The sequence below is a fragment of the Rhinolophus sinicus genome, chromosome 15, assembly GCF_057876585.1.
Source record: "Rhinolophus sinicus isolate RSI-liver-muscle chromosome 15, RSI-T2T, whole genome shotgun sequence".
In the NCBI taxonomy this organism is placed as follows: domain Eukaryota; kingdom Metazoa; phylum Chordata; class Mammalia; order Chiroptera; family Rhinolophidae; genus Rhinolophus; species Rhinolophus sinicus.
The window spans coordinates 56,285,551-56,310,708 of NC_142515.1; the positions used below are offsets into that span (position 1 = coordinate 56,285,551).

The 25,158-nt window shown below is 48.9% G+C and overlaps 1 protein-coding gene across 2 annotated transcripts in view; it reads left to right on the forward strand.

The window, feature by feature from the left end:
- The first annotated feature begins 9,188 nt into the window (after positions 1–9,188).
- The window catches only part of SH2D4B (SH2 domain containing 4B), a 99,001-nt gene continuing 83,031 nt past the window's right edge, over positions 9,189–25,158 (forward strand). The window contains exon 1 of one of the 2 annotated variants that reach the window (XM_074339694.2): positions 9,189–9,672. In XM_074339694.2, the coding sequence (XP_074195795.1) occupies positions 9,489–9,672 (184 nt within the window). In that variant the 5' untranslated portion in view covers positions 9,189–9,488. The remainder of the gene's footprint in view (positions 9,673–25,158) is intronic. The other variant, XM_074339693.2, reaches the window with a different exon arrangement.

Consider the following 25,158-nt stretch of genomic DNA (forward strand, 5'->3'; position numbering starts at 1 on the left):
CAATAGCTAGCAGAGCATTAGGTCACCTCTGCTAAAAGTTAAACCTCTCATCTGAGACCCTAAAGCTTCCCTCCCTATTACAACTGTCACGACGACTCCGTGTCATTCTCCCCTTTTTTCTTCTGAACAATTCCTGGGACTTCTCTTGTTTGCAATGTGTGCATTTGAATTTCTTTTCAAGCATAACTGCATTTTGAAGTGAGTTTGCCTCCCCTGTCTGGATATCTTAAGTGGTTCCAGGAAGCTACAGGGAGTAGGGGTACTTGGGTAGCATTCCCATATGAAAGAGAACCTATAACAGATATTCTAAGAAATGGGGGTGTGGGGTCCCAAGGCTGCACTAAGATAGTCAGCCACTGGTCTTGGAGGCAGCAATATGGGTGAATGTCACTGTGGTTCTCAGGGGTGAAGCTGGAACAGGGGCATTTGGGACCAGGATTTTTTCCTTCACTCAAGTAGCTGCTACTAAAGCGCAACAGCCTGACAGCGTCATAAAAATCCTCCTGTGGGCCCAGCATTGCTGGGCTGGTGGGATGTGTTTGGAACTGAGGGAGGGGAAGAGAACTAACCCTCTTTTCTCCGTTTTACATGGGTGGAAACTGAACTTGCCCAGTGTCAGAACAGAACTTACCTTGCCAGAATAGCTGCTGAGTGGCAGAGCTGGGTTTAGAGCTCACGATTTCCACCCCAAGGAATGTTCTCCCTCCCTCTGCTGACACTGATTCACAGGACACTGTGAACAAGAAAGTGGGCAGGTGTGGGGCGTGCACTGACAGCACAGTGAAAGCAGCACAGTGCAAATGAAGGAGTCAAGAACTGGTACCGTTTCCTCAGTGATATGGGGATGGTAATTCCAACACTGCAGCTGAGGCAAAAAGTGCAGTGGTTTTCAAAGTGTGGTCTCTAGACCGAGCAGCCTGGTAACTTGGAAAACGTGCAAATTCTGTGGTCCCACCCCAAGCCTATGGAATCAGAAATTGTGGGATGGAGCCCAGCACTTTGTGTTAACCAGCCCTTAGGAGATTCTAATACATGCTCTAGTGTGAGGAGTATTGCATAAGGGTAGAGTCAGAATAGACTGACCACTATTGCAACACCCCCTAAATTTTGGTGGCTTTGAAAATTAAAGGTTTATTTCTTGCTCCTGTCACAGTCTCTGGTGGGTTGCAGGGGGGCTGAGGTGGGGAATGCTCTGCTCCACACAGTCTTTCAAGGACCCAGGATCCTTCTGTGTTGTGACTCCAGCCTCCTATAGGTCCTTGAAGTTGACTCTCGTCGGCTGGTGGTTAGGAAGAGGGTGAGGATCGAGGTAGAGAGAATCAGGCATGAGGCCTAGATGGCCTGCACACCACTTGTGCTCACATTCCATTGGTTAGAACTCAGAAGCCACACTGAACTACAACAGGCTAGCAAGTATCTAGCTGTGTGTCCAGGAAGAAGAAAAGAGGTCAAATGTTGGAGGACACCAGTGGTCTGTGCTGCAAGTCCCACAGCTTAGGGAATTGAAGATGAACTGGATTTTCTGACTTCCAGAATCTCGCTTTGTAGAAAAACTGAGGGTCCAATCTGCAGTGGGCTGGTTTGGCAGCTTACAGCCTTTGCTCAGCCTTCTCATGCTCCACAGAGCGAGCGGCATAGAGGTGGTAGGTAGCTTGTCATGTTGAGTGGAGGTGTGGGCTCCCACAGGGCCAGAGCTGTGGTCTGTGAGCAGTGGGGGGCAGATGCCACACTAATTCCTATCAGCACCTTCCAGGTTGGACATAGGGGAAGCGTGGGCAAAGCTGTGTGGCCCTGGAAGGACTGTCCAGATCAGAACAAGAGCCTGGGTGTTGGGGGGGGGGGCGGGGCGGGGTGCAGAAACCCATCAGGGCTCAGCAAGACCTGGGTTTAAGTCCTGGATTCATTAGCAGCTGTGTGACCTTGATAATAAAATTGACCTTGGGATAATAAAATTGCCTCATAATTTTGTTCCGAGAATTAAATGAGATACAAAAAAAGAAAGCTCTTGGCACGGTGCCTATGACCACACAGTAGACAAGTCAGAAATATCCGCAGTTCTCTGGTTGTTTCCGTGAGGAGGGCATGGGGATGGGGGCCCAGGACGTCCCTGATGTTTGGGAACCGGGCTTACTTGGGTTCTCAGCTGCTTGTGAGGCCAGGGTACTGTTTCTCCCTTCTACTGGTCAGGACGGCCTTGGGGCCTGGTGGAGCCGGGCCTGTGGTGTAGCTGTGACTGCAGCTGAGAGGCAGCCAGCAGGGCTGACAGACCATGGTCTTTGGTAAGTACCAGAGGACCTTTGGAGGGCTTTGTGGGTGGCTGCCCCGCTTGCCCGCCTACCAGGGACTAAGCCTGTTTGCCACATAGGGCCCCAGAGTTGCCTCCCACCCTTTGAATTAATAAGACTCCTGGGCTGAGACAGTCAGTCTGCTAGACTGCTGAGCGGCCTCGTTCCAGGGGAATTTGGACGGAGTAGAGTGTCTTCTAATTAGTAGGACTGGGGATCCAGGAGAGGTTTACAGAGCCAGGGTGTGGGCAAGGGCAGGCCATCAGTGTCAGACGGAGGATGGAGAGGCGGCAGCGGCTCAGCGCTGCCTCGACCCTGAGGACCCAGAGCTTCCTACACCCCGAGTGTGTGCAGGCACAAGGGACTCAGCATGCTATGAGCAGGGGACCCTCCTCTAGAAACTGCCTCTGTCTTCACTGTGTCACTGACTTCCCAGAGTGAAGCTGAGGAGGGGGCTGAGGCAGCGAGAGGGTGGCAGGGCGGCATTCAGAGAGAGGCGTGGGGCGTGGGAGGACTTCCTGTGGGAAAGGCAGTCAGAAAGGGCCCTGAGAGGTGGTCTGGCCTGGGGGCTTCACCTTCTCAGGGTCCTGTCCTCTCCATCTCTGCAGCACCCTCGGCAAGATAAATAGAGCCAAGCCACGGGGTTGGTCAGGACACACCAGTTGGAATGACCTTAACTCAAACAAGTTTAAATGGAAGTGGGTGTACCTGCTCCTGTGACAGGGAGGGACAGTGGCAGACCACAGATGGCGGGAGGAGCCAGGCCTCGGGGGCTGTCAGGGTGTTTTCTCTCCTTTGGCATCTCTGCTTCTCTCTGCATGTTGGCCCTGTTCTCTCCTACTGCATGGGGACTCTTCGTTGTGGGGGAAACACTAGTGCCAGCAGCCCCAGGTTAGCAACTGTAGTAGAAAATTAGCCGATTTCTGCCAGTGTTTGTGTTCAATGCCAGGCCCAAGTCACATGACTGTCTGGTATTCAGGACTTTTCCATTTAAACCAGAGGAGTCCAGAGAAGCTTACGGGGCAGGCAGAATTAGCTACCACAGCCCACCACCCCCACCTAATATTTTGATTGATCCAGTTAGTGAGGAACCAGGTCCCAGTTTAAAGGAGCTGGGAAACAGAACTCACCTACTGTGTTGCTGGCCCACGCTCACGTAACTTACTGCTTCCATTTACTGCTGACAAAAGCCCTGTGCAGCGAGCGTCCTGAAGACAATGCAAATACAGAAGAGGTAAACGAGTGGTGGAAACGCGGACTACCCTGGTGGTCAGGCCTGGCTGGCTTCAACCTTGGGCTCTGAAGCTGTAATTGTAAATGCGTGTGTCTGTGCTGTTGTCTTCTTCTTTACAAATGTCACCCTGCCCTTTAGAGTTACTCGGATCCCACCAATTCCACAGGGGTCAAAGCCCCGAACCCTCCCTATGAACTCTGCCGGTTCTGGGGACTCATGCCCCTCGCAGCCCATGTGCCTCCAACTCCTGTGCCCCTTAGCAGTCCGTTTTGTCCCTCCTCTGTTCTGGTAGAATTGGATAAAGTTCACTTTTTTTCCTCCCTAAATAAATCTACTCACAATAAGTGTTTTATGAGTTATATCACTTTGGTGAAGATTTGGTGGGAACTAAATTAGTGCAGCCACTATGGAAAGCAGTATGGAGGTTCCTCAAAAAATTAAGACTATAATTACCATATGACCCAACAATTCTACTTCTGGGTATTTATCCAAAGGATATGAAAACACTAATTCGAAAAGATAACATGTACCCCTATGCTCATTGCAGCCTTATTTATAATAGTCAAGATATGGAAGCAACATGGGTGTCCATCGACGGATGAGTGGATAAAGAAGATGTGATATGTATATATAAAACGAAATGCTACTTAGCCATAAAAAAGGTGAAATCCTACCATTTGCGACAACAGGGATGGATCTTGAAGGAATTATAGTACGTCAGATAGAAAAAGACAAATGCCGTATGATTTTGATTACATGTGGAATATGAAAAAAAAAAAAAACAGACAAAAAACCAAATTCAGAGGCAGATAACAGATTGGTGGTTACCAGAGGGATGGAGGGAGGGCAAAATGGGTAAAGCAGATTTATTATATGGTGAAAGATGGAAACTAGACTTTTGGTAGTGCGCGCATGGCATGGTATACACAGATGTTGAATTATAATATTGCACATCTGAGACTTGTGTTACAAACCAAACGCCTTAATTAAAAAAATAAAAAAAGACTTGGGGCAGGGTGGTCCACAGCCTCAGGTTGTGTGGCTGTCTCCTGCTCTTCTTCCTCTTCTATCTCTGCACTCAGGAATCCTAACTTCCAGCCCTGTGTTTTGTGGAGCCGCTCAGCTCACCCCAGGTTGGCCTCCCAAAAGTGTGTATCCAAACCTAGCAAGGTTCCTAGGTCACAGGCCTTTCCTTTTTATAGTTTCAGTGAACTGTTGGCCAGGGCGGCAGCCTCACCTGACCAGACCCTCTGCCAATCTCACTCGTGGCTGTGGGTGGGAGGCTTCAGTTCCTCACCAGGTTGGGGTCTCACAATGTGGTTCCCCAGAGTGAGTGATGAGAGGAAGAGAGAGAGAGTGAGAGAACGCAAATGGAAAGCAGGAATATCTTTTATCACCCAATCACAAAGTGACAGATCATCACTTCTGGCATATTCTATTGATCGCACAGAATAACTGATATGTTGGTCTGTGCGATCAACACAAGGTCATGAACACCAGGAGGCAGGGATCATGGGAATGTCTTGGAGGCTTACTAACACAGAGATGAACTGCACATTTGACAGTATTAAGTATTTCTGATAGTGAATGTGCTGTGTTCCTATACCCACTTAAATCTTAGGTATTTCTCCTTAGTGAAGATTTTTTTCCTTTTCTTCATACGGGTCCCCACACTGTTTATTGCATTAATTCCCAGTATTTCATATCCATTGTGAATGGGATCTTTTTCACATTGCATTTCCTAAGTAGTTTTTGCACTCATTCAGAGACACTATTGATTTTTATGGCCATGATTTTTCAGTAGAGCTTAACTGGTGACAATGCAGAAACTACTCTAGACTTTCACTGAGCCGTTGGATTACAAAACTGAGACCAGGTGAGATCCTAAATGTTCTCTTGGGAGGAGCTTCCCCAAGTGACTGCAGAGGAGGGGGTGAAACATAAGGACAGGCTGCCTACAGCTGGTCCTTGCATGGTGGCTGTGCCCAGGCATTCCCAAAAATGAAATGATGGGGTTCTCTGGCCATCACGTGACCTTGCCTTTGAGGGAGCCTATGGTTAGGACATGGGGGGACAGCCAGGGCAGGTAGCCCACGGCAGGGCCATCAGACCACCTAGTGCCTCACAGATTCAGCCCTTCTGCCCACGATTCCAGGTCCACGTCTCTAACCACGTCTCTCCAGAATCCTGTGCTGGATGCCTCCACAGCATTTGCACAGGCTCTAGTTAATTCCTCCTTGAAAAGTCCTTCCTTCCTTCTCGTTTCTAGTAGGTATTTTTCTAGCACCTGTTGCATGCCAAGCAGTGTTCTAGGCACCGAGGACATCAGAGAAGCCCCTGCCCTCGTGATATTTTACAAAGTAAGTAATACGGGGAAAAATTGAGCAGAATAAGGAGGGTCAGGAGTACAGAGGAGCTAAAAGTTTGAGCCAAGACGTGAAGGAGGTGATTGAGCTGTAGGGATTCCAGGCAGAGGGAACAGCCAGTGTAGGGCCCTGGGGAGGGAGGGTTCCCGGTGTGTCCGTGAAAAGCCAAGGTCAGCAGGATGAAGTGGTGATGGAGGGAGAGTGGCTATCTTAGGAGGGGTGTGTGTGTGTGTGTGTGTGTGTGTGTGTGTGTGTGTATGTATGTGTGATGGATAATGAAGGGCCTTGTGGGCCCCTGTAAGGACTTGATCTTTGAATAAAATGGAACCTATTGCAAGGTTAACAGCAGAGAATGGCATGATCTAAGTTTTAAAAGGGTTTTAGGTGGAAGCAGAGATACCTGATACGAGGCTCTGGGATGAGGAATATCTCCCAGTTCTGCCCTCCTTGGTCCCCACTGGCAGCTCCTGTACAGTCCTTATCACCTACCTCCTAGACTTTGGCCAAAGTCCACTGACTATTCTCCCTGCCTTCTGCTCTTCTGGTCTCTCCACACCAGCACCAGAGCTGCCTGAGAAATGCCTCCAGGCCCTTTTCCAGTGACAAGAACATGGACACTTGATCTCTCCCAAGTCCAGCCTTCCTGGTTAGGGAGGTCGGGCTTTGCCTGCGTGTGTCCTTTCATGGAGGTGGGTGCCCGTGTGGACAAGTCTGTGCACGCGGGCCCCTGCCCCACTAGCACTGACCTCCAGAGGCCAACTTTTGGGAGTCACATTTTTTTTTTTAGGATTTTTAAAATACACTTTATTTCAGAGTCATCTATAAGCGTATGTTACTCATTGTATCGAACAATCGCAATTTTCTAAAGTGCTTTTCCTGCCCCTTCCAAGAAAACCATGTGTGTTCGTCCATATTTTTTACTTTGTCTACACAAAAGTAATCAAACATACCGACTTAAAAAAATGCTTAACATTCTGCATGTCACCTTTTCATTTTATCTGCCGTGGGCATTTTGCCTCGTCAAACAGCCACATCGACCCCTTTCTGAGTGACAGGTGTAGTGTTCCACATTGCGCAGTTCCCCAACCCAGAAGGGACGTTCAGGTGGTTTCCAGTCACTTGCACAACACTGTGTGCGCGCACCCACCGCGCCAGAAGGAATTACGTTAGCATGCAAAGTTAAACATACCACATCAGCCAACGCAAAATGAAAACAAAACAGTCAGTTGGAAGGCGGCAGAAAATTGTGTTTGAATACCCCAGGTTCTCCCGGCTTTGTTTTCACCAGGTATTCCCCTGGCGGAACCACCGAGGTCTACTTTCGTGCGCTGCGCCTGCCACTGGGGCTGGGGCCATTAACAGCCGCTGTGTCCTCCTCGCACCGCGGGAAAGGGGTCCCCCTCCACCTAGTAGGTCCGGCAGCGTCCCGGCGAGCTTAGCCACCGTCTCCCCGCATGCTGTCCTCCTCGCGGCCGCCAGGGGGCGCCCCAGGCCGGACCGAGCGGCCTCCGCCCCCGGGGAGGGTGGGTTAGCTGGCGGCCGCCAGGCGGGAGGTGGCGCCTCGCGGGGCCGAGCAGCTCCCCGCCGCGCCGGCTCGATCGCCTCTCCGGAAACCGGATCCAGCGCGCGCCTGGCTACGCTGCGCGGCTTGGCCTCCTGCCCCACTGACCTGGGATTGCAAGGTAGCTGTAGCACAAAACGGAGCGCTAGCGGAGGCAGTTCGCGTCCAGCCTCCACCCACCCTCTGCCAACGGTGTCACTACCGCAAGGATGACACCATCCCCACTCCGCCAGAGAACCGGACCTCACTCCCGCAGGCAGCCTGCCCATTCCTGCTGCTCTGTACAGTGCTCTCTCCTCTTCTTCATGTAGGCGACCGGGGGACCCAAAAAGAAGAAAGCAAGCTGCCAGCAGGAGGCTAGCCTCCCTTCGTGTCCTTTCTACCCTTGTCTCCTCTCCGGCTCCGGGCTCCCTCCCAGCCGCAGTTAGGGCACCAAAGAGAATTGTGCGGGAGGCGAGAGGAGGCTGGGGAAGGCTCTGAGTCCAGGAACCCGAGGGGGCCAGGACACCGGATGGGGGAAGCCTCTGCAAGGCCTGAGGTGGGGAGGACAGAGAAGAGAGCGTGTGGGAGCCCAGGGTCACAGCACTGTGAGGCAGGAGCCTCTGTGTGGAGGCTCCAGGGTCTGGGTCACAGTGGGCCATGCCAGCTAGACCTGGGGGAGGGGCAGCCTGGCCCTCCCCAGTTCTTTTTCATGCTGTGGGCTTAAAGCTCATCTGAATCCACTTAATTCTCCTTCCTGCTGTGTATTAACCTTGCAGAGGGAGAAGCGCGCCCACTCACACCTGCGTTCCTTCACTCTTGGATGCCTGCTCCACCTTTGGTCCTCACCGGGAGGGAAGGGGACATGATCACCAGGCCACAGTGCCAAATCCTGCTTGTTTCTCCTGGTCAGGTTGCATTTTTAAAACATTAAAAGACTCAAAGTTGCAAGTGAATGTCAAATTTGAAAGCTGGGTAGTCCCAGTGTGGCAACATACCTTTTCCGAACCCCAATTTCCTTACCGGGGTACACGCGCAGCTGTGAGGAGCTCTGAGCACCCATGAGGCGGGGTTTTGGCCTCACAACAGCAGCTCCCAGGCAGCACCCCGCTCTGTCCAGGTTGCTTCAGATTCAGGGCACAGAGAAGACGCAGCTTCATTCTTTTTGGTCATCTCTAGACACCTGCAACAAACAACAAAAAGGTCACCAACAACCTAAATTGAGGATTACTCTGTCAGCACGTGCATAGCTTTAGAATCTCATTATAGGGAAAGGGGAGATGTGTCCTGAATTCTGCAATAAAGCCGCTTCAGTTATCCCTCCTGATTCTATTTTGTTTTCTTTCTTGGCTTTAACACAGTTAGAAGGAAAGCTCTTTTCCTACCCTCAGACAGAGTTCTAAAAACATTACCTGAGGGTGCCACGTGTTCTGGAAAAGAAGGTTGGAAACGTGGAGCAGGTGGAGGAAGAGGCTGAGGAGCCTACAAGCTGCTGGCTGGCTCTTCTGGCCTCTTTGAAATTGGCTCAAAAGACATGGAATTAGTAGGCAAAGCTGCCTTCTGCTCCTCTTCTTACCTGTGGAGGAGCGATCGGTTCCTGGCTGGCCGGGGCAGTGTCATCGATACAGCTGGTGTCATCGTTACCTTACACTGACAGATCACTTGACACCTGCGGCCCAGGCAGGGCTGGGCCTGGGCATTGCCCTGCAGAGCCGGAGGCTCTGACCCTTCCTATTGTCCCCGAACCCCAGGGGAGGCCAAGACACAGGCGCTGCTTGGATGCAGTGCTTGGTGACCCAGCGTGAAAACTAGATCGCTCCTGGTGCCTGTTCCACCTCGCAGGGTCCCGGCTGCCTCTTGGCTTCCTGCTGCCTGGCCCCTGGTGCTGTGCTGGGCAGAGGAGATGAGTTTATTGCTGGCTGTGAGCTGAGGCAGAGCTCTACAATGCTCCACAGAGAAGTGGCTCTGGGAGTGGCCCTGGAGTGAGGAGCCAGGGTGAGGAGTAGCCAGGGAGTGCTGCCCGGCTGGCTGCCCCCCTCTGGTGTGCGCATCCAGGTGACACCATGCTGCAGCAGATCCTGCATGACATGTACATCGATCCCGAGCTCCTCGCTGAGCTCAGCGATGTGCAGAAGCACATCCTTTTCTACAAAATGCGAGAGGAGCAGCTGAGGCGCTGGAGGGAGCGTGAGGTTTGGGAGGCCCTGGCCCAGGCGGAGGGCCTCAGGCCCCCGAAGGTCAAGCGAGGTACGTGCTGGGGCGTCACTGAGGGGCCGGTTATTGGTGCCGGTCTGGGTTTCTTTAAAAATGGGCACTGGTGTGATGTGGGCTTGGGGCTCGAAACCCTTGTTCTATGAGTGTCCGGTCCTATTACCCCAGGCCTCTGTCTTTGGACCAGGGCTCCAAGGGACCGTGATGGGTCAGCGAATGGGGGCTTGTGTTATCTTGCTGTGGGAGGCCAAGTTCTGGAAAGATACCATTGGGCTCTCAGATTGTCTCAGACACAGTGGGTGATTGCCCGGGGAAGGAGGCTCTTTTTGACCTTTGCCAGTTCACCAGGGGTTCTGGGACAGAGGCCAGGGTACAATGAAGACATGCAGTTGTTCCCCCCTTGCGTGCGGCTCAGTGGTTCTCAGCGAGGGCCAGCACTGTGCACCAGGCACCTCCTTTCTATTGTCGTGTGAGAGGGTACCCCATTGGGCGTCTGGAGAGAGGGTGTCAGGGAATTCCTGCACAATGAATGACCAGTCCCAAATGGCAGTAGCAACTACAGACAAGAAGCAAGGCCCCAACCTACTTTTCAAGTGGTGTCCATGCTGCCACGTGCCAGTCAAGCCCGAGGACTGGTGCACTGGTGAATGACGGTGCCCGGAAGCAGGCAGGCTGCTGAGGCTTGGGGCAGGAGTCAGGGTCCTGCTGGGCCTGGTCCTCGGGGGGGGGGGGGGCTGCACATGAGGGTTTGCAGAGCCCGTTCATCTTCTCTCTCGTTTGCTCCCCACAACAAGCCCCCTCTCTCCTCCATCTGTTCTCCAGAGTGAAATGCAGACTTGATGTGTTTGAGGTTTTCAATCTGAGACAAAGTCCTGTGTCTGGACAGGGCTTCCTGGTCCCTTGGAGACCTGCTCCTGCTCTTCCCTCCAGGATCACTGCTGGACAGTCCCCACCGCGTGTCACCGGCCACACTCGCACCCATCTGGACATGCTCGCTCTAGCCTGTCTTTGCACATGTAGTTCCTCCTACTGCAATGTCCCCCTGCCTTCATCCTCCTGACAAACTCCTTTAGGACTAGCCCCCACCCCCTGGAGTATTTGGGGGTGCTCGTGGCACAGGGCAATATGGTACTTGCTCCTCTGCAGCTGCTTAACATGTGGGACCCAACCCGGCCCTACACTTGCCACACTGTCATTGTCACTCATCATCTGCTTGCCTGGCTGTCCCAGGGGACTCAAAGCCACTGGAGCATGAGACCATACTGCATTCTGTGTTCCATCCCTGCCTGGATCTCGCACAGAACTGGCACAGAGTGTTAAATCAGGACACAGCTGGACCCCAAGGGGGCAGCGCGGTGACTTGGCTGTGTGTGGGGTGCAAAGGCTGGGGCCTTCCAGACCAGGCTGCCTGGCAGCTGCATCGCTGGCTGGTGAAGATGACAGGCTGCCTTTCCAGCCCCACCCAGCCTGAGCCCTGGGGCCTCGCATTGTCTGTACTGTGGCTCTTCTGGGAGGAAGACAGATGCCTGAAAATTTAACTGCAAAAATATTTTTACGGCGATTTGTCACACATTGACATCTACATTTTCATGTATAAATTATACATTAAACTCATTTGGGTTCTAGTGCAGATGACTCTTTTCCGGGTAATTAATTTTCTGATTTATAAAGAATGGAAAAGAGGAGGAAACACGCTGAGCAATATGTGTATTCCAGACCAGAATCCCATTCAGATCTCAGCTCTTTGCTTCAGTCTTGCAGGTGGAACAGTCTGGGCAGATAAGAGGAAGCCCTGGGGGGCTGGCTCTGCTCCAAAGGCTGACGAGCTTCTTACCGCGGGGTCCAGGATGCACAGTGCCTGCTTCCCATCTTTGGGTCATGATGAGGGGTTTCAACAGCCCCTCACCTTGTCTGTGAGCTTCATATTTCCCAGGCGCCTGCCCCCACTGAATGCTCCCAGAGCCCCATGACCCCACTGCAGACGAAGAAGCCTGGCTCACAGAAGTGACACAGTTTATCCAAAGTCACCTAGATGCTAAGAAATGGAGTCCGGACGCACACCCTGGCTTTGATCTTGGGTCCAGTGACTGATGTTTTCCATTTATTTACTTCTGAACTATCACTTCAAGTTAACAAATGATCTGGGTGTGCATTCATTTGTTTATTCATTCACTCTTATCCGACGTCACTAAGTGCTAACTTTGGTGAACTGGACAGAGCCTTGGCCCCCTTGAGACAGTGGGGAGACAGATCACAGGGAATGCAGCCGACCCGGATGCCAGGAGTGAGGCTTGGGGCAAAGCAGCTGCAGGGTGGCTAGGGCAGGAGTGTGTGGGCACAGGTTCCACTGGCTGGATGTTTTATATTCCTTTCCTTCAAAGGCACCCCTTTCCCAGTTTTCCCCCCTCCCCACCCAGTGTGTCCTGAAGGAAGCATCTGCTGTGCCCTGTTGAGCTGTGTGCCAGCCCCTTGGGGTCCCTGAGCACAGTTTCGTCCTGGTCAGCCTGGAATGGAGCCTCGCCTCCTCCTGCCCGTTGCCTCCAGTCCTGCTTGTGCCCTAAGGTTTCCCTCCTACCCTCTCTTTTCGGGGGACCTTTTCCAGCTCCTAGCAGGCCTGACCCTAGGATGTTCCCTGCCCTCAAGAATCTGTCTGCTTTCCAGCTGTGGCTGCAGAGGATAGGAGTAAACACTGATGACACAGGTTATCCCAGTTTACAGAACCTTGGGGCTTTTATTGGTCCTGGAACACACATTTGGGAGCCACACAGAAATAAACTGGGGTGACACACGTCACGCCCCTGAGGATGCAGGAATGTCTTTTCTTGTTTCCACTTGATACTTTGGTGAGAATCTTCTGCTGTTCTACCCTGTTGTGGAGACACAGACCTTCAGCTTAGGTGGTTTTCTCATCTGCCATCATGTCTGCTGTTTTGTCACATTTCTGACAACACTTGATGTTTGACAGGAATTGGTATTGTTATGTTGAGATTCTGGGAAGGTCTGTGACATGATGTTCCTGCTAGATTTAAGCCAAGCCTCCCCCATGACTATGACCTTGGCAATCTCTTTCTCGCTTACTGCCCACCCCACACGTCAGGAGTTGCTGCCTTCACAGCCTCCCATCCCCTTCTGTGCTTGCTCAGTTATCCCAGTTTCTTGGGGCTGGAGCTGGGTGTTGCCTGGGACTCAGGAGTCAGGACACATGTGTTCACGCTGCTGTCATGGTCCCGAAAGCTTCCCCACCTGGGGCTGTCAGTTCTGCCGTGATTGGCAATTTCTGTCAGTGTTAAATCGGATCCTCTGTAACCACCTCCTTATCCACTGGGACATTCTTTACCTGGAAACCAGACATCTTCCCCCCACCCCCCTTCCCACTTTCTCCTTTAACGTCGCTGACGCAGGCCACACTGTGAACCAGGCCTGCACACTCAGGGAGCTGGCTTATTGTCCCCTCTGGTTTTTGCCCACACAAGCAGCCACACAGTCAGAATCCTCTCACGCCTCCTGTGCTGGCCCCCAGGCCTGCCCCTCACTGCAGCCTGTGGAGGGCTCCAGCCCGCGCTGCCTCCATTCCCCACAGCTGCGCTCAAGAAGTGGCTCCTACCTCCTAGAGCCAGTTCTCTCTGCCAGTTCAGCCTGTACAGCTCCCAGAAGCCCTGACATGGGGCTTGAGGGAACCACCCTCCTTAGCATCCTCTCTGTCCCAGCATTAAGCCCCTGCTGCTGCATACCTGCTCTGGTCTTGGTGCCTCAGGTGGGCCTCGTCCGTGCCCTAACGAAGCTGTGGGACAGTCTTTCTAACTGGGCATCTGCCTTCTCTCTCTTTCCTGGGAACGTTTAGTAACCATGGCAACCTTGCCTGGGGGCCTGAGCCTTCCTAGCCTCAGTGCGTTCCCTCTCCTGGCTTCGAAGTCCCAGAGTTGAACACGAACCCTGGCTGCAAACCTGTACTTGCCTGCAGACATGCCTAATGCAGCTGTGTTCTCAGTGGTCCCCTCCCTCACGCTCACCCTCTACATCCCTTTCTCCACACAGCAGCCCAGATGCCCCTTTAACACAGTAATTAGGTCATGCAGCTCCCTGCCTCATTGGCTTTCATTGCACTCAAAGAAAATACAGATGCTTTTCACTGGCCTCTGCCCACTCTCCAACCTAATTTCCACCCATCTGTGTCCCTCTGCGTGGAATGTTCTTTTCCCAAATCCTCATGAGGCTGGTTCCATCTCATCATTCATTGCTCAGTTAAATGTTGAGTTGGTAAAATCCACACAACATAAAAGTTATCATTTTAACCACTAAAAAGTGTGCAATCCAGTGATATTTACTCCATTCAATATGTTGTGCAACCCCCGCCTCTATCTTATTGCAGAGCATTTTCATCACCCCAAAAAGAAAGCTTGCACCCATCGAGCAGCGCTCCCCATCGCTTCCTCCCCTCACCCCCTGGCAACCACTGATGTCCTTTCCATCTCCTCCTTCTCCTTTTGCTTCCTTCTGAATCTGTTTGCTGGGCTGTGGTTGGTTTCCTCCATTAGCTTGAAAGTGCCATGGGACTGACGGTGTTGCTTGCATTGCTCCATCATGACATCGGGAACAAGGTGTAGGGATACAGTGGGTATGTGTGGGGGGTGAGTCGCTGCTAAGACCGTTGCATGCGTGGTGTGTCAGAGGGCCTTGATTGACAGGGACAGGTGTGAACGGATTTCTTTTTGAGTGAAAGACTGCTGTGCAGCGTGACCCCTCCCCTCGACCTTGTAAATCTTCGGTGGAAGTATAAAAAATCACAATGTGCTTGTGTTTTGGGATATGTTGCAGAAGCCAAAATACAATCTATAATATGTAAGTAATGGCAAATCTGTCACCTTTTCAGTCTTATAACTCATTTCATGTTCATTTCTTGTTTTAGGATTTTGATGTAGGTTTTAGTTTCACCAGTCTTGCTCTTTGTCTTTGCATCTGCTTAATGTATATTAGCCTGAATCTTTTCTTCCCTCCGCCTTTTGTCACCATTTTGTTTTAGGAGTGTCTCTTAGAAAATGTATAGTACCTACTAATCTAAAGCGTATTTAAAAAAAGTGCTCAAATCCATTTTCTCTATCAGGAATGAAACATTATTTACTGAAGATGGGACACGTAAGGACTTCCTAAAGATTCTTCTTCATGATTTTGTTGGCATAATCGAGGATTTTAGATTGATTTTCTTTCCATTACTTACTTCATCCTTCAAGGTTTATTAATACCAATAATTATTTGGACATTAACTCTACTTTGCGCAGGTTTCATGGCTCCCTACATTGTTTTCCCCTCTGAGGGGAAAGTGATAAATATTTTGTTCCCCCTTTGCCCCACTGTGGGGGCAGAGCCCCAGAAAGTAGTTTACAGGCTCTCGGCCTCATGTGGAGGGGTGCTGGCTCGGGTAGTAGATGGCCATCAGCTGGGGCTGGTTGGCCGTCAGCTGTAGCCATTGAGCCATTAGCCACTAATATAACTGCTGCGGCTACGAAGGAGAGCCGAGGAGAGTGGAGGAGAGTGAAAGAGAGTCGTCGGTGGGTTGCAGACAAAACGGACAGCAGGTCGCACGTCCAGTGAACCCAGCCTCCAGTGAGACCGTAGTGGTGTGACTCCCCTACCTATGGCTTCGTGGGTGTTCCTTTTTGGCCTCACCATGTCCTGCGTTCTTGTGTGGGGAGCGGGAGCAGAGACCCCGCAGGCCTCCCTGCACGACAAATGGCGCAGCGAGCAGGGTATGGTGCCGGCCAAGGCTCTCCCAAGAGTGGTGGAGCAGTTTGTGTGTATGAACACTCAGTCTCAGGAAGACCAGGAGGAGCAGCTGCCGGAGAGCTGGACCCCCGTGGAGGGGTGGGAGGACGTGGACGGTTCTCCCACCAGCACAGGAAAAGCCATGCAGCTGCTGGAGAGATGGAGCCCCGTGGAGGGGTGGAAAGACGTGGACGGTTCCCCAACCATCATAGGCCGGAGAAAGCGAAGGTTGTTGCAGCCCTGTGGGCCGGGGAAGTTCCTGCTCAGGCAGCCCGGATGCAGGACTTATAGTCCCAGGAGGTAACGCTGGCTGAGTCCTCCATGGGAGATAAGGGTGAGGTCAAGGTTGTCCTTCACCCCAGGACAGCCCTGGTGAATGACTATGGACTATGGGGAATTGCCTTCCATCCCTAATTTAATGGACCGCTTGACTGTTTGTTTGGGAACAGTTGTTAGTGGAACTGGGGGATATTTGCTTTTGTCTCTTGACTGGCCGCCATTGAGAATATGTAAGCACCTTGATTGTGAGTCGCTGTTGTTCCAGCAGGGTACCCTGAGAGGCACAGAGAGTGGCAGTGCCCTGAGAGCCCTGGCTGTGTCCAGGAAGTGTGGCTGTGCCCACAGAGAGTGGCAGTGCCCTGAGAGCCCTGGCTGTGTCCAGGAAGTGTGGCTGTGCCCACAGAGAGTGGCAGTGCCCTTAGAGTCCTGGCTGAGTCCAGGAAGTCTGGCTGAGCCCTGAAGATACCCTGGCTGTGCCCAGGAAGTCGGGCTGTTCCCAGAGAGAGTGGCAGTGCCCTGAGAAACCCTGGCTGTGTCCGGGAAGACAGGTGGTACCCTAAGAAGTCCAGGAAGTCTGGCTGTGCCCAGAAGTACTGGTGGTGCCCTGAGAAACCCTGGCTGTGCCCAGAGAGCCTGGCTGTGTCCAGGATATTGCATTCACCTTCAGGCTCCTCGCACAGGGACCCTCGCGGAAGACGCTTGTCACGTAGATTGTGAGGCGAGAGCCTGTAGGGGTGGAGTGTGGGGGCAGAGCCCCAGAAAGAAGTTTCCAGGCTCTCGGCCTCACATAGACAGGTGCCTGGCTCAGGTAGTAAATGGCCATCAATGTGATTAGATGGCCGTCAGCTGTGGCTGATTGGCCGTCAGCTGTAGCCAGTTAGCCAATTAGCCGCTAATATAACTGCTGCGGCTACGGAGGAGAGGGAGAGAGAGAAGAATGGGGGCTAGCAAGAAGATGGTGGCTGGGCTGGCTAAGCGTGGATGGCGGTTTGCGGACAGTGTGAATCCAGCCTCCATTGAAAGTATAGTGCCGCCAGAGAGAATATAGTGGTGTGACTCCCCTACCTATGGCTCCATGGGTGTTCCTTTTTGGCCTCACCATATCCTGCGTTCTTATGTGGGGAGCGGGACCAGAGACCCCGCAGGCCGCTCTGCATGACACCCCGCACGACAAATGGCGCTGTGAGCAGGGTCTCCCGCATGACACCCACTGTATAAGTGATTTGGCCAGCACACCCCACACTGTTAGGATTTTCAGCACGCCAAACAGAAGTCATCAAACACTAAGAGAAAGCCATGCTTGAAGCTGTCTTCTGCCCCAGCCCTGTTCTTGCTGCCATAATGTGGTGGGGCACCACTGATTTTGGCGTGCTGATTTTCTTCAATGTCCTTCTTGAATTTTTCTGTTGGTTCCAACAGCTTTCCAGTAGATCGACTTGGATCTTCCAGTGGCCAATGACTGCATAGGAACACTGGGGAGTCAGGGGCGGGCGTGCCCCGATTTCTGGACTGTAGCTCTTTGGGCACTGGGGACAGTGCTTCTAGGACATGGCCATGTGGGGAGGGGTTGGGGGGGCACTAATAGAATCTCCCACCTTAGTTTATCTTGATGCCTTGCAGGCCTGGGTGTGTCCGAGGTGAGGGTACAGTTTTCTTGGCTATGTGGAGAGAGCAACCTTGTGTGGAGCCCTTAATTGCCAGCTCTGAGCATTCTGTATCTAGAAGGAGAGACTGAAGGCGTGGCCTCATCCAGCTGAAGGCTTTTGGTAGGGGGAGTCTGAAGGGGTTCTCAGAGAGGGGCCCCAGGTTCTGGATGCTAAGAGGAAGGGTCAGGGTGGCAGGAAGAGCGAGGCCCAGGAAGTCACTCAGATGGAATGCCCCTCTGCGCCTGGCCTTCCTGGGCCCTTTACGTGCCTTTGTTTATCTCTCCCCCTGAGGGACCTGGGAGTTGGGTCCTTTATAGTTCATAAAATCTAAGACACCATAGCTAGAAAGACACACTATTTTTATATACTACTAAAAGAACTGTAAATTAAACCCAATACACCATTGTTTTGTCAAATGAACTCAGAAAGGTCTGGAGGCTTTGGTTAGAGATAAGTGACAAAGATTTTTCCATGGGTCTTAGAGTTTGCAAACTGGAAATATAACTAGGAGCAAACCCAGGAATGTTCCAAGGAACAAAGGAAAATCATTTGTTTGTATAATGTAACTGAATCACAAGAGAGAAAGGAGCCCTGCATTCTTAGCTATTGGACTGGTCCAGGACAACGAGTTAACTCGTGTTGATAATTATGATGGATTTCAGGTGGTTGTCAAGTGGGGCATTGGGCAGTCTGGTCACACAGAGATTTTCTTTAAGGAGGTCTTACGCTTGACTGGAGTCCAGGTACCGATGCATAGCAGTCTGATGAGAAGGTGTGTAATGTCTAACGCAGGCCTGTAGAGTTACAGGAAAGTTTAAAAGTTTAAGTGCCAAGATGAATTTATTGTTTTTCCTTAAGCTCTAAGTTCTGTTCATAATTTAGGAGTAAGGCTGGGAAGAGACCCCATTATTTTCCCCTATCTTCACTCTTTTTTCATTTGTAAGACACATCCTGGTTTCAGAAACATTAAAATGTGTCTTCAAATCAATGAAATAAGTTATTATCTCCATTTGAGTTGAAAGATAAATGTGACTAGATTAAAAAAATCCTCTTGATAAAGGACACCAAACTGAGTTTAAAAAAGAACAAAACAGGAGTTAAAAGAGAGAAAAACATTTGCAACACGTATCACAGACAAAGGATTACTACCTAGAGAACATGAGGACGCTCTGCAAGAGAGTTTGCGAAAGACGAACAACAGCAAAGCGGGGCGAAGAGATGAACCAGCAGTCCAGGGGAGTGAATTGTCAAATCACAGGAACCATGTGGAGAGGTGTTCCACTTCACTAGTAAACCACATCACTGCAATTAAAACAGTGAGATTGGCAAAGGTTAGAAAAGTTTGATGGTAGTAAGATTGACAACCATTGGGGGAGAGTCTCTCCTGCACTCCTGAGGGGGAGATGTGAGAGGGACAGAGTGCTTGTATTTTTCCCATGTTTCTGTAGGTTTATGAAAAGCTTGGGCACTTGGGGATGGAGTAGACAGCAAAGGCCTGTGCCTGGGGCCACACAGCTGGTCATTGGTCAGTGGCCCAGCCGAGAACTTGTTTCAGTGTGCGTAGTTCCTCCTTCCTCTCCTGTCCCCCACCCTGACTTTCTCCTGGCTGCTGCCCAAAGCCCAAGGGCTGTTTGAACAGACTGTGAGTTTTGCTCAGCTCCGGGTGGAGGGAAGTACCTCTCCTGCCTGCTGGATGGCCCCAGCTGGGGGATGCTGGGCTGAGCTGCCCAGGGTTAATGTCTCTCCCCTTGCTTCAGGGGAGGTCATGCCTGCCACCTCCCTGCTTCCCCTTCCAGCTGGGAGGTCAGCCGGGGCAGTTTCTGAGAAAGGCCACCAGCTGGTTATCTCCTGACTCCCTGTAACCCGACCCCAGGCCCCAGCTCCAGCTCAGAGTAGCTGGTCTGAGGTAACAGGTTGCAGACAGCTACCTGTCCCTCTGCTGTCTCTCCCACTGGCTAGTGTTACTGCTTTCCAGGTTTTTCTCACATAAAAATTAGCAAAGCTCCTTAGGATTTTCCCACTTGGAACCAGATTTTGCATTAGACTGGGGGGTCTAAAATCTTTGGGTCCATTTTCGCACCTATATCCCCCAGTTCCTTTCAAAATTACGTATCTTTAGGCCTCAGGGATCATTTAGTTTTAGCCTGTTATTTCACTGATGTGCTTATTTTCTGGCCACCATGATTGGGTCCTCACATTCAGACTCTGAGACGCTAAAGATTTCATACATCTGGTCCGTGCCCCCAGTGCATATGCAATCCCTTCGTTTTACAGATTAAGCTACTTGTGCTGCACATGTTCCAGATGAGAAAAGTGAGCTGGGAAAGAGCAGCAAGACTAGAGTCCAGAGGCCCTCACCGGCCCTCACACCGATTCTGCTGTCTCAGTACTGAAAGGAGTCAGGGTAGGAGGTGGGGTGCTGTGGGTTTCCCAGTGATAATTACAGCAAGTCCAGCATACGAATGCATGGGGCATTATGGCCCAGGTGGAAGACCTTGGGTTTTTCCCTGTTCTGTTCGTAAGAGAGGCAAGGCTTCTGCAAGAGATGTGGCCTTGAGCTTGGGGAGCTGTATCCAGAGCCGTTGTACAGTCAGTGCTGGAAGGAGTGCTGGGAGGATGGTTAAGGTGACTCAACCCCGTGTCTGTGAGCCGACGAGGGGTTCTGAATACAACAGAAAGCTGCCTGGCATTGCTGAAAATGTACCTTATGCCCACCCCAGGCCGGCATTCACATCCTTTGTGCCAGACGCAGTTTGTACGATGGTCAGAGAGTGCCTGGGTTCAAATGGTGGCTGCGCCCTCTCCCGAACTGTAGCCATTTTCCACTTATTAATTTGACCTTAGCAAGTTACTCAAGCCTCTCTGAACCTCAGTTTCCTCTTACGTAAATTGGGGATGATGATAATAGGACTTTATCCCAGATTTGTGGGGAAGATGAAGTGAGATTGTCTCTTCAGTAAAGCCTGGTATGTTGTAAGTACCTGATAAACATAAGCACATTTCTCATGCCCAGTTGAGTTTTTTTCTGTTTTTCTTTTCTTCCAGAAGATTAGGGTTCACAGCTTAGAACAAAAGGCACCTACGTTAAGAGAACACACCAGCTATTGGGGGCAGCCACCTCCCTGCAGGACTGGAGGGGGCACCATTACATCAGAAATGTCCCATCCCTTAGGAGATTATCTGTTCTCTCTCTCTCTCTCTCTCTCTCTCTCTCTCTCTCTCTCTCTCTCTCTCTCTCTCTCTCTCTCTCCATCTATCTCTATCTCTAGATTTATTTTAAGGAATTGGCTGTCATGATTGTGGAGACTGGCTACTTCATAATCTGTTGGGAGGGCTGCTGGCTGGAAACTCAGGCAGAACTCTGTGTGCCAGTCTTGAGGCAATTCCCTTTTGGGGAAATCTCAGTTTTTTGCTCTTAAGGCTTTTAACTAATTGGATGAGGTGCACCCACCCTATGGAGGGTCATCTGCTTTACTTAAAGTCAATTGATTCTAAATGTTAATCTTACCTACCAAATACCTTCCCAGCAACATCTAGATTGACCAGACAATTGGCCACCATAGTCTAGGCACAATGACACGTGAAGTGAATCATCACAGCCTGTGATTGATTCTACCCGCAAGTCGTGAGTGCCTGTTATGTGCGGTGTGCAGTGTGTGCTTCTACTGTGAGAGATGCTAGGAGTCCGCTCATTGGACTGCTACGATGTGGCTGGGGTGGCCAGACATTTCAGTGAGGACATGCCAGGCAAAGGCGGTTTCTTGCAAGCTGTCTCCCAGAATCCAAGAGCAGCAAGTACGGTCTGAAATCAGAGCGGTGTCTACAGCCAGAGTTGTTTTTGTCCTGGTTTCTTTTTGGTGCTTCTCTCTGTACACTTGCTGCTGCAGGCCAGCTCTTAGCACTGTTCTTCTGCAAACACAGCCCCCCCCCCCCCCCAGTATTACCCCAGCTCTGAATCCGTGTGACCTTCCACCTCCAAAATCCATTACTGTCAAATGACCTCCACTTTTCCCTCCCTCAGTTTAGATTCCGTTCAGTGGGCATCTGATTGGCCCAGCTCTGGTTCATAGCTGCAAGCAGAGACTGGGTCATGAAGAAGGTAAGGCTGCCGCCTTGCAGAGTTATGAGCTATGGGAGGCAGAGCTAGAAGGGAGGTTGGATACAATGGGTAAACTGATAATATCTGTGCTCAGGGTGAAGCATCTTGTCTTGGTTGACCCAGACTATCCCAGTTTTAAAACTGAAAGTTGTGCGTCTTGAGAATCCCCTCAGTTCCAGACAAACTGGGACTGTGGCCTGGATCTCTGGTCCATTAAACACACTCACGTGGAAACTTCAAAAGAAAAAAGTGGGTTTAAGGAACAGGACACTTGGGGCCATGTAAGTGCAGAGGAGGAGGTGTCAAAGCAAAGGGAAACCTTTCTGGGCTGTTTCTGGCCCATGTGTGGGTTTTTCTGGACTCTATTTGGTTTCACTGATGCACGTATCTACCTTTACACAAATACCATGCTAGCTGGAGCTTCATAGTAAATCTTGAAACTAAATTGTGCGAGTCATTCAAATTTGTTATTTTTTAATATTGTTTTGGCTATTCTAGAACCTTTGCATTTCCACATACATTTTAGAATCAGCTTGTTAATTTCTATAGAAAGCTTGCTAGGAATTTGAAGTTGCACTGAGTCTATAGATTAATCTGGGGTGAGTTGACATATTAATGTAGGTGAGTTTTTCCAATCCATGAAAAAGGTGTATTGCTCCATTTATTTTGGTCTTCATTTCCTCTCAGCAATGTTTTAGAAATGAGAGAGAACATTTTGTTTAGTTTATTTCTAAATTTTTAAATTTTTTTTGATGCTATTGTAAATGGTGTTTTAAATTTTAATTTTTACTTGTTTGTTAATAAAAGATAGAAAATACAATTGACCTTACCTCCTGTGACCTTGCTAAAAATCACCTATTAGTTCAAATAGGCATTTTTTTTGTAAATTCTTTGAGATTTTATATGTAGATGATTATGCCATAGACACACAGAAATAATTTTATTACTTCCCTTCCAGCATGTATGCACCTTTTCCTTCTTTGCCTTTCCTTATTGCCTTGGTTAGAATCTCCAGTACAATATTGAGTAAACATGATGAGAGCAGACAACCTTGCCTTGTTCCCATCTTAAGGGGAAGTAGTCAATCTTTGATCATTAAATATAATGTTAACAAAAGATTTTTCATAGATGCACATTATCGGGATAAGGAACTTTCCCACTATTCCTAGTTTGCTGAGAATTTTTCTTAGGAATGGATATTGGATATGTTAAATGTTTTTCTGTATCTTTTGAGCTTATCATAGTTATTTTCTTTTTTGTCTGCTGTTATGCTGAAAAGCTTTGATTTTTAAATTTTGAATAAACCTTGAATTCCTGGGATAAACTATATGTAGTCATGATACATTATCCTTTTTATATATTTCTGAATTCTAATTCTTTATTGAGAACTTTAAAAATCTGTGTTTGTGAGGGATTTTGGTCTGTAGGTTTCTTGAAATGTCTAATATCAGGGTAATATTGACCTCACAAAAATAAGTTGGAAAATAGTCACTCCTCTTCCATTTTCTGGAAGCATTTGTGTAGAATTGATATTATTTCTTCCTTAAATATTTGATAGAATTCACCAGTAATGTCTTCTGGCCCCAGGTTTTTGTTGCAAGTTTTAAACTACAAATTTTAATTCTTTTGTAGAACAAAGCTATTCAGGTTGTGTATTTCTTCTTGAATAAGCTTTGGTATTTTGTGTTTTCAAAGAATTTGTTTATTTAATCTAAGTTACCAAATTATTGGAATGAAGTTGTTCATAAATTCCTTTGTCTGTAGGATCTGTAGTGTTACTGCTCTTTCATGCCTGATTTTGGTAAGTTGTATCTTCTCTTTTGCTATTTTGATGAGTCTGGGTGAAAAATTTATCTGTTTTTCTAATGGTTTCAGAGGACTAATTTTTGTTTCATTGAATTCTTCTCTGTTTTCTATTTTATTGATTTATTATCTTTATTCTTTCTTTCATTTTTGGATTTAATTGGTTTTTATTTTCTTATTTCTTAATGTAGAAGCTTAGACCATTGATTTGAGATGCTTCTTCTTTCTTAATATAAGCATTCAGTGCTATAAATTTCTCTCACTCCACTGCTTTAGCTACATCCTATGGATTTTGTGTGTTTTATTTTCAGTTTTCTTTAATTAAAATATTTTTAAATTCACCTTGTGATTTCTTATTTTATCCTTGGATTATTTAGAATTGTGTTGTTTTATTTCTGAATATGTGAAGGGATTTTTTTCCCCCAGGTATCTTTCTTTTATTGATTTCTAGGTTTATTCCATCATGGTCAGAGTACTTACCTTATATCAAACACTTTAAATTTGTTGAGATTTTTTTTTAATGACTGAGAATATGATCTATTTTTGTGAATGTTCTGTGTGCACTTGAAAAAAAAAAGTGTTCTGCTGTAGTGTGGAGTGTTCTATAAATATCAATTAGGTTAAGTTGGTTGATAGTATTATTTAGACCTTATATACCCTAACTGATCTCCCCCTCGCCACCCCACTGCCCTGCCACCCACTTATTCTATATATTACCAGGAGAGAATTAAAAAAAATAATAATTTTATTGAGATAATTTATATACCATGCAAGCCACCCATTTAAAGTGTACAATTAAGTGGTTTTTAGTATTTTCACAGGTACGTACAACCATCATTGCAGTCAATTTTAGAATATTTTCATCACCTCTGAAAAACCCCATATACTTTAACATCACCCCCCAGGCTCCTCTCTCCTTGCTCCAGACCTTAGCAGCCACTAATCTGCTTTATGTCTCTATAGATTTTCCTTTTCTGGACTTTCGTATGAATGGAATCATAATATGTGGACTTTTGTGACTGGGTTTTTCCCCACTTAGCACATTGTTTTCAAGGTCCATCCACATTGTAACATGTGTCAGTATACCATTCCTTTTTATGGCTGAATAATATTCCATTATACGGATATACCACATTTTGTTTATCCATTCATCTCTTAATGGGCATTTTGGTTCTTTTCACTTTTTGGCTATTACGAATAATGCTTCTATAAACATTCATATACAAGTTTTTGCATGGACATGTTTTCATTTCTCTTGGGTGTGTACCTAGGAGTGGAATTGCTGGGTCATTTGGTAATAACTTTATGTTTAATCATTTGAAGAACTGCCAGACGGTTTTCCAAAAACAGTCTCACCATTTTACATAGCACCAGCAGTATATGAGAGTTCCAATTTCTCCACATCTTCACCAACACTTGTTACTGTCTATGTTTTTGATTAAAGCCATCCTGGTGGGTGTGAAGTATTATGTCATTGTGGTTTTGATTTGCATTTCCTTTGTGAGTAACAATGCTGAGCATCTTTTCTTTTTTTTTTTTTTCTTTTTTTTTTTTAAGATTTTATTGGGGAAGGGGAACAGGACTTTATTGGGGAACAGTGTGCACTTTCAGGACTTTTCTCCAAGTCAAGTTGTTGTCTTTTCAATCTTAGTTGTGGAGGGTTCTGTTCATCTTCAAGTTGTTGTTCTTTCAGTCTTAGTTGTGGAGGGCTCAGCTCAGCTCCAGGTCCAGTTGCTGTTGCTAGTTGCAGGGGGCACAGCCCACCATCCCTTGCGGGAGTCAAACCGGCAACATTGTGGTTGAGAGGACATACTCCAACCAACTGACCCATCCGGGAGCTCAGCAGCAGCTCAGCTCAAGGTGCCATGTTCAATTTTAGTTGCAGGGGGCGCTGCCCACCATCCCTTGCGGGACTCGAGGAATTGAACTGGCAAC